This window comes from Branchiostoma belcheri, unplaced genomic scaffold, assembly GCF_001625305.1.
Source record: "Branchiostoma belcheri isolate BF01 breed outbred unplaced genomic scaffold, Haploidv18h27 scaffold111, whole genome shotgun sequence".
Lineage (NCBI taxonomy): Eukaryota > Metazoa > Chordata > Leptocardii > Amphioxiformes > Branchiostomatidae > Branchiostoma > Branchiostoma belcheri.
This window is the reverse complement of record NW_017802503.1, coordinates 837057-845674: the sequence shown is the minus strand read 5'-3', so window position 1 is coordinate 845674 and position 8618 is coordinate 837057. Positions and strand designations below refer to the sequence as shown.

The 8618-nt window shown below is 44.0% G+C and overlaps 2 protein-coding genes across 2 annotated transcripts in view; one reads left to right on the top strand and one right to left on the bottom strand.

Annotated features, from left to right (window-relative positions):
- Positions 1–8618, top strand: part of LOC109487998 — a 19704-nt gene that overhangs the window by 7019 nt on the left and 4067 nt on the right. Inside the window, exons 7-16 of the mRNA XM_019792144.1 lie at positions 434–619; positions 1124–1293; positions 1494–1963; positions 2316–2457; positions 3093–3301; positions 3744–3898; positions 4900–5079; positions 6660–6821; positions 7283–7375; positions 8273–8437. Of these exons, the coding sequence (XP_019647703.1) occupies positions 434–619; positions 1124–1293; positions 1494–1963; positions 2316–2457; positions 3093–3301; positions 3744–3898; positions 4900–5079; positions 6660–6821; positions 7283–7375; positions 8273–8437 (1932 nt within the window). The remainder of the gene's footprint in view (positions 1–433; positions 620–1123; positions 1294–1493; positions 1964–2315; positions 2458–3092; positions 3302–3743; positions 3899–4899; positions 5080–6659; positions 6822–7282; positions 7376–8272; positions 8438–8618) is intronic.
- The window catches only part of LOC109488041 (N-acetylated-alpha-linked acidic dipeptidase 2-like), a 16810-nt gene continuing 16561 nt past the window's right edge, over positions 8370–8618 (bottom strand). The window contains exon 19 of the mRNA XM_019792186.1: positions 8370–8430. The gene's annotated coding sequence lies outside the window, so the exon portion shown is untranslated. The remainder of the gene's footprint in view (positions 8431–8618) is intronic.

The following is an 8618-nucleotide window of genomic DNA, read 5'->3' as shown; positions in this document are numbered from 1 at the left end:
GGAAGAGAGGGAGAGAGAGAGGAAGGGAGAGTCGGGGATAGAGAGAAAGAGAGAGAAAGGAAGAGAGGGGGGGATAGCTAGAGAGGGACAGTGAGGGGAGAGAGAGGGGGGAGAGATAGAGAGGGAGAGAGGGGGTAGAGAGAGTAAGGAGAGAGAGGAAGAGGGAGGGAGAGAAGAAGAGAGGGGGAAGAGATAGGGGAGAGAGAGAAAGGGAGATAGAGTGCTAGAGTAGAGAAGAGAGGTAGAGAGAGAGGGGAGGGGAGGGGTGAGAGTGTTAGAGTTAGAGAGAGGGGGAGCGAGAGAGGGAGAGAGAGTGTGTTAGAGTTAGAGAGAGGGGGGAGAGAAAAAATCATATCCAGTCGCTTGAGTAACTGCTTTTTGGCGTATCTCATTACCTGGATGTCCAATCTTCACCGATGTGTTCTATCTACAGGTGGATTACCCCCGGAGGCACGTGAAGTGCGCGCACATCCTGGACGAGAACGGGAAACACCCGCTCATCTTCCGGCAGTCCATGCCGTACGGGATGAACAAGACCGGCATCGGCCGGGAGGAGGGGGCCTTCTACATCTCCTGCGCCAACACCTGCCAGAGGTTCCTGGACATCCTCAAGAAGCTGGTTTGTTTGTTTGTTTGTTTGTTTGTTTACTTGACTTTTATCCCATCATGAGTACCATTGTTCTCATAAGTCATGGTCATATAAGGTACATTTCTAATAATTCTGGCTTACAACATAAAATTTGTAGCTGTATCAAAGCTTGTCATCTACAAGTGTTAAGTGTTTGGTACATGCAGTCATCACTAATATTCATAACTATTCCTAATCCTGGGTGATGAAGATAAAATCTTAAAGATTGTGTGTAATGTGTGTATATATATATATAGAGAGAGAGAGAGGGGGGAGGGAGGGAGAGAGAGAGAGATCTTATTATAGTTTTTTTACGATCCCATTAGTGCTTAAACACTATTCTTCCTGGGATCAACATAATAAAATGAAACATATATAAATCACGAAACTTGTACAAATGGTATATGAACATCACAAAATGATAAGGTAAATTCAAAATTAAAAGGAGGGATCAGAATTCATAAAAATCACTTTTTATGGCCTAATTCCAAACAGGTAGCTGAGGAGGACCACCTGATCAGCGCGGTGCAGGCGGAGGAGGGGAGTTTCTGGTACGTACCGAGCGCTGATGAGCTGGGTCTGGCGCCGGTCCCCGTCCGGGAGCAGCTGACCCTGATGCCACAGTGGGACGTCAAGAGCGACAACGGCTACATGTTCTACAACAGGTACAGTACTGATGACCAGCAGATGTTCTTTCTTTCGGCTGAAAAGTCGCTGATGGGGGTCCAAGTCTACATAGAGAGCTACGCAGGTTTTTTTTACTTAATTTATTTACAATTCAACATGGACAATGCAAGACATGGTGGCGAGGTACTCTAGCTATAGCTAATTTCAAACTCACCACACATTTATTTTAATTCAACAGCCGTGAGTACATGTACCGGATGACCACAGGCGGGTACAGGGACGCCAAAAACACGCCTAGCTGCCGGGTGCTGAAACTCATGGGCCTGGTCCTCACCGACTGGCAGCGCAGCTGGTTCGAGAAACAAGACGAGCCGCTCATCCCAGATCTCAAAACCTTCCTCAACGAGAGCGACCGCGCTCTCCTCAAAAAGTACGACAACGCCGTCCCCATAAGAAAGGGCCTGGCGACGTACTACACCTTGCAGAACATCGTGAAGACGCCGCCGTTCTCCGAGAAGTTCGACCTGTACCGCATCTACCCCGACGAGCTGATCGTGGGAGTCATGCCGAGTTTTGCGTTCGGGCTCGGGAAGAGGGTGATGCCGTATCTGACGCAGGACGAGCAGATTCCCGCCTTTCAGATGGGCGTCAACGAAGCTGCAGCGATAGGACACATCGTGCCGGACTACCAGGTCATCCTGGACAAAGGTCTGTGTTTGTTTGTTTGTTTGTTTGTTTGTTTGTTTGTTTGTTTGTTTGTTTGTTTGTTTTCTCCTGATAATAGATGTAAAATCATGCCTATCACACAAAGCTATATCCTATCAACAAAATGTCTGAGTTATCCTATGTATCCTTTTTTGTTTTTATTTTTCTGGGAGGGAGGTCCGGACTCATATTCGGTTATAGTCTATTTGCTTTATGTTCATATATTTGAATGTCTAGTCAGTTATCTTTGTTTTGATAATGTGTAAGAGCGAGAATATAACTTGCACCCGTCGTCACTTATATAGTCTTTGTCCTTTTATTTGTATTGATGTTTCCTCTGAACAAAAAAAAACAGGTCTGCAAGCCCTTATCGACGAGATGGAGACCAAAGCAGCTTCCGCGGAAACAAAGGACCAGAAGATGTTCTTTCTTTCGGCTGAAAAGTCGCTGGAGGGGGTACAAGCCTACATAGAGAGCTACGCAGAGCTGGCCGACAGGTTTTTTTATTTAATTTATTTATTTACAATTCAACATGGACAATACAAGACATGGTGGTGAGGTACTCCAGCTATAGCTAATTTTAAACTCACTACCAAAAATACAAGTATACAGTGACAAAATACAACAGAGAACAGCAAATGGGTGGAAATGGATCAATAAATGGTAAGGAAGAAAATGTTTTGTATAGGCTATGTAGGAGTTAATCTAATACAAACCGTTTAGTATCAATAACGTAAGTTTGGGCGATTGTCAAAATGTTACAGTATCTGAGTGTAAATCGGGTGATCCTCTCAGTAAAATGTTACATAAGAATTGTTCAGACATGCTACGCACATCAAAGATAGAGCCTACCAAGTTCTGTAGATTGCTGAGTAGGGTGACTCTTTGCTGATTATATACTGTATTGTATTGTATTGCATTTTTATGACTATTGTATGTTATTGTAGGAATTTGTATTTCATGTCAACAATTGTTCGACTTTGTAATTTGTATTGCACTGTATTTATATTGTTGTGTTTGGGAGGACAACTTGGTAAAGGTGTCAATACACCCGTTTTGTCCTCCCTTCCACTTGTATGTTTGTACTTGTGGTGAATTCTTATAAACAAATAAACAAATACTTGGCCGACAGGTTGTCCACCAAGGAAACGTTCACCAGAGAGCAGAAGGCGAATCTTAAGAAGGTCGGCGCCCGCATGCAGAAGCTGGCCAGGGAGAAGCCCGGCACGTTCCTGGAGGCCGCGCAGCTCGTCTTCACGATGCACTGCTGCCTGCACATCGTCGGTGAGCACATCTCCATCGGCCGGCTGGATCTGCTACTGGGACCGTTCTACTCTCAGGGTGAGTTTGAGTTTTATTTAGATCCACAATTAGCCTCATAAGAGGCTAGTCTTCCTGTGGTCTACATATATTCATCATCATCTACTGTGTTCTGCGTCGTGTGGAAATGTCCTGTAGCCGCATTCAGTCTTTCTTCATCTCTTTCCACCGTGCCTTCTGCTTCGCGAGCTCTCTAAGCTCCTTGAGTTTCTTTTCTGTTGTGGGAGGGCCTAGCCCTCTGCACTTCAGGTCTCCCTTCAGTAGGCTGAGTAGGTTGTCTCCCCCTGTCTCCCCCGGGGAGCTTCATATCTCTTAGAGCTAAGGAATATTAGCATATAGAGGTCTACATATTACATTCACATATACATACATGTATTACAATTGAAGAGTAACGACCAAAACATTACAAAGTTAACAGTATGAAGCATAACATAACACAATTCCTTAAATGCACTATTTACAGACGGTGAGACGACTAAGGAGGAAGCCCAGGAGATCATCGACTGCTTCTTCATCAAGATCGGCGAGAGGACCGTGCTGAACCGCCACGCCGCGCAGGACAAGATCTTCCCGGGGATGACCGCCGTGCCCTACACCAGCAACGGGCAATTTCCCCAGGTAAATATCATCATGTCTCAGCCTCGCTCCACTAGTAACAGCCTGTTCTTTGCCCAGTTGGGTGTCGACACCTTCGACGCCAGGAGACGAAAGCTGACCCACTCTTTTGCGGCTCGCCTCCTGTCGTCGGGTAACGACATCATCAGTCTGCTTTTACGCTCTGATGCCTTCCCCAGAAGTCAGTTCTGGTGTCGGTACTGCCAGTTGGTAAGCAGACCTTAAATAGGCCCTCGCTCAGTTTCTTTTATCCTAGACTTTGTATTTTTAGGTTTTTATGTAATCCTTAGAAGCCACTCCTGTTCAACATATTTCTTTTTAAACCTGGTTAGCATTACTATTACGAAATGTCTTGGGATGGTGGGACTTCGGCGCACTGTTATGTCAACTTTGTGTAATTATGTGTTTGTCATATTTTGTTGTGCGGCGCTGTTAGAATAACTTATAAACTCGACTGCAGCGCCACGCCGTCTTTGTTATGTTTTGACAACCCCACGCAGTTCAGCTGCGGAACTTCTAGGTTCAAGACTAGTGTCTTACCTTTTATTGTCGACTTGTGGAATCATCCATGATGAATTTTAATGTGTATCACGCCCCAATTTAGCTGCAATGGTAACGCTGCAATGGTATGTGCGTTGCAAATAAATAAACCAGTCTATTATTATCAGTTTTTTTCTAGAAATATTTAGCATAAGGGAGCAGATTGCAAGCATGTTGAGGGAGTGAAGCAACTGAGGAGGGTTTTTATGACACTAACACAGTTTGTAATGCTAGAATGCATTGTTGTGTTGTTTTTACATCTTTACTGAAAAAAGATCATTTTTAAAAAGACTAAATAGAGTGTAAGAAGCCACTTAGGGTTCAATCTGAAAATTGATATCAGGGAGCTAGTTTGTTACACGAGGGAGCAACTCCCTTATTCCCCTGTTTAGAAAAAACCCTGATTTATTATTATTACTATTATGTTTCGACGAATGATAATAATAAAAGAAACTTTCCCGCAGGGCGGCTGCCTGAACCAGTGGGGCCAGCAGCTCACCATCGGAGGGTACCTGCCCAACGACGACGAGGTCCCCACCACCGCCTGCAACGAAGTCACCCTGATGTGCCTCCGAGCCTCCAGGCGGCTTCCTCTGAACGCCCCGTGCCTGACGCTACGGGTTCACCACGGGATCCCGCAAGAGGTGTCTAATGATAATGATTATTATTAGGCCACACCGATTTAATTTTATGGATGACATCCCCTGAAGACCCCCAAACTAGAGCGCGCGGGCGAATAAAAAAAATTCCGGCATAAAACAAAAATGCCACTAAACCACAGGAATAGAAAGCTGGTATTTTGAATTTGCGACGTATACGACAAGCCTACACATGCTGGCTTTTTGCGAAGTTTTGAATCGGCACTGTACGTATGTACTGAGATCTGGAGCTTCCTGAAGCTTCGGGTGCCGTCCTACAGTGTTACCGCCGGCTCCCCATTGTCGCTAACTACCATGGACTACCCAGGCCTAGAGCCAGACCAGAGCTTCGAAGGACGTGATCTTTTTTTTTTAAACAGGCAAAAATCAATGCGCGCGCGGATGTCATCCATAAAATTAAGTCGGTGTGGCCTTAGATAAGAACAAATAACTATTATATTAAGTAACGCTAATTACTATTGGTATCGTAACACCTTAAATGAAACATAAAGGTTCTCTGCATGTGTTTAGAGAAGAGAGAAGAAACAACGGTTATTGGTAGATGGACAATAGCACATAGTGTTATCTTAACAAATAGAATTTTAGTATTTAGCGTTGGACTATAGTATTGTTAGTGTTCTGTACTCCATGTCTTTCGTGCCCGAGACCACATGTTCAATTATAATAATCAAATCCATAACTACCACACTAGACAATCACATCTCCTGCACAGACCCAACTACACTTTAAAAGCAGGACAACGTACCTTTGCGTACAGGGCAGCAGTAACATACAACTCACTAAAATGTAACGTAAAACAAGCACTCACACTTAAAGCCTTTAAAGACAGACTAAGATCTGAACCCATCTGACACCTGACTACCCAATGACGATCTCGACAACCTTGATTTAACTATGTTTATTGATTTGTTTGATTTGTTTATATGATTCATCATTCTTATTTTCAATTATTACTACTATTTTTGTATCATTTCCTAAGTTACTCGGAATTTGACCTCTGGCCCTCCAAAGACCATCGACCGACTGTTGTGCTTAATTTATGTTGATTTGATTTATGTTATATTATCTTTTCTGTATCCTTGTTTGCATTATATTCTTGTTTATTTATTATGGGCTCTCTTGGAAATCAGCCCTGCGGGGCTGAAGAGACTACCCATACGTTGTTAAGATAAATAAATAAATAAATAAATATTACCACATGTGCATTTAGTCCATCTGGACAGGAATATGCAATAAAGATTCATATCATCATGAAAGTTCATCTGTGTTGGTAGTTACATGTTTAAAGTTAAAACTTTTGGTCCAACACAAAAAGTTCTCTGACCCAGAACTTTCGACCAGTCACTCTGGTCTTCCTCAGTAGACTGACCCAGTGAATCTTGTCACGTGGCTTCTTTGAAGTGTGACGTCAACACTGGGTCAAAGGTATCTGGTCGACTACATTGAACCGCGACGGGCGTCTACCAGATACCTTTGACCCAGTGTTGACGTCAGTGGCGAGAAATTTTTGTGTTGGACCAAAAGTTTTAACTTGAAACAAAGATTCATATCGTATCATATTCAAGGTGTTGGAGGAGGCGGCTAAGGCCCTGCTGAGCGGAGGGGCTCACCCGATCCTGCTGCATGATGACAGGCTGGTTCCGGCCCTACAGGACTCCGGGAGGAGGGGCATCTCTGTAAGCCTGAGAGACGCCAGGAACTACGCCTGCGACGGCTGCTTCGAGCCGGTGTGTAACAGTGGGGGGTTTATATAGATAAATTTATATTTTTGATGCGTCTAGACAAAACCTGTATCACAAACATGATCTGCTCCCACATTTTCCACTGTACAAAAAGCGAGAAGAAGTTGACCTCTCTATATTAGCTCAGTGACTAGAACACTTTGTATTAGCCTAGTATAGTACCCTTGTTCCTTATGTATGTATGTCTAAGTCAAGTAGTGCATCTTTTGTCTCCAATTTTCTATATACGTTTGTTATGTGTCTGTTATGTCTTGACCTGTACCTAGCCCGTCGTGGCATGAATGTACAATAAATTTCATATAGGCGCTACAAACTGACCCGGCAAACGGTTCTAAACCTTTTCGGCAGAGTGGTTAGAGCGTCTGACTGGGGCCCGGGAGGTTGTGGGTTCGAACCCCGGCCCGGGACCAGTGGGGTTTTTTACTGCCTCCTCCTGTTTGTTACAGGTGTTCGTCGGCGCCTCCGAGTTCGCCTTCTGCACCTTCCCGCTGCTGGACGCCGTGGAAATGGCGCTGAACGAGGGGACGCTCTACTCACAGGCAGGTTTTTGTTGTTGTTTATTTATTTATTGAAACAGCAAAGTACAAGACATGGTACAAGACACAGAGGTGGAAACTCTAGCCGAAGCTAATATTAATCACACCACTGACATAGAATACAAATTACAGGTATGACAATGAGCATTCGTATTTACAAGAGTAACGGCAATATAAATCATTAGGCAACTGTAAATCGTTGGGTATTAAGTATAAAGGTTTGAGTAAGAGTCAGAATTTTTTTGTTGACTTCAAGACGTAGAAGGGGCGAACCTCTCAGTAAAAGATTAATACTGGCTTGGTCAAACAAGTTGCGCAAGTCAAAAGTAGAGCCTACTAGGCTCTGTAGGTTGCTGAGAAGGGTCACTCTATGCAAGTTGTATACAGGGCAGTGCAAAAGAAAAAGTACAGGCCGGTTTGTTTGAAATATTTGTTTATTTGAAGGATCTCCATTAGTGAGTATACATATAAGGACACGCTTATACTCACTCTTCTTCCTGGAGTCTTAAAAACGTTTTATTACAAACGTATAACACAAACGTATATACACTTGCTTGTTGTTACACATAAAATACAACAACCTGTAACTATTACTTAACCTTGTGGGATCGTGTGGCGCAACGGCAGCGTGCGCGACTCGGATCGAATCGAGAGGTCCTGGGTTCGAGTCCTGACATGTCACCGATCTTGTGCCCCTGGGAAAGGCACTTCACACGACTTTCCCCACTAGACTTAAGTGAAAATGAGTATTGCCTGTCCAGTATTCGTTTCTATGTGCGGGACACAACACCAGCAACAGCTGCATCTGTTCCGCGTGTATTGCATTGTTGGAATTTCAATAAAATAAGAAAATAAAAAAAGGTAAAAAAAATAAAACCTATCCTATTCTATATACAACAGGCCGGTTCGACGTACCTCCGCGGGACCAAGAAGTCATTCGCCTCGCCGCACGCGAGTCAGATCGAGACGTTCGAGCAGTACCAGGAGGTCTTCCTGCAGCACCTCCGCCTCCACATCCCCCTGCTGGTGTCCTTCCTCGCCGGGGGGTACGGCAACATCTGGAAGGTATTTTTTTGTTTTCGTCTTCCATTGCCTAAAAAGAAGAAGTCAAGCCCAGTAAAACTAGTACCTTGTATGTTGTAGAATATAGTATAATGCTAAACGTAGATATAGTCTCATATACCACTGTATTTTCTTTCTTATGTTGTTTGTAACTGCAATTAGCTCCGGGCGCCTCCCTACATAG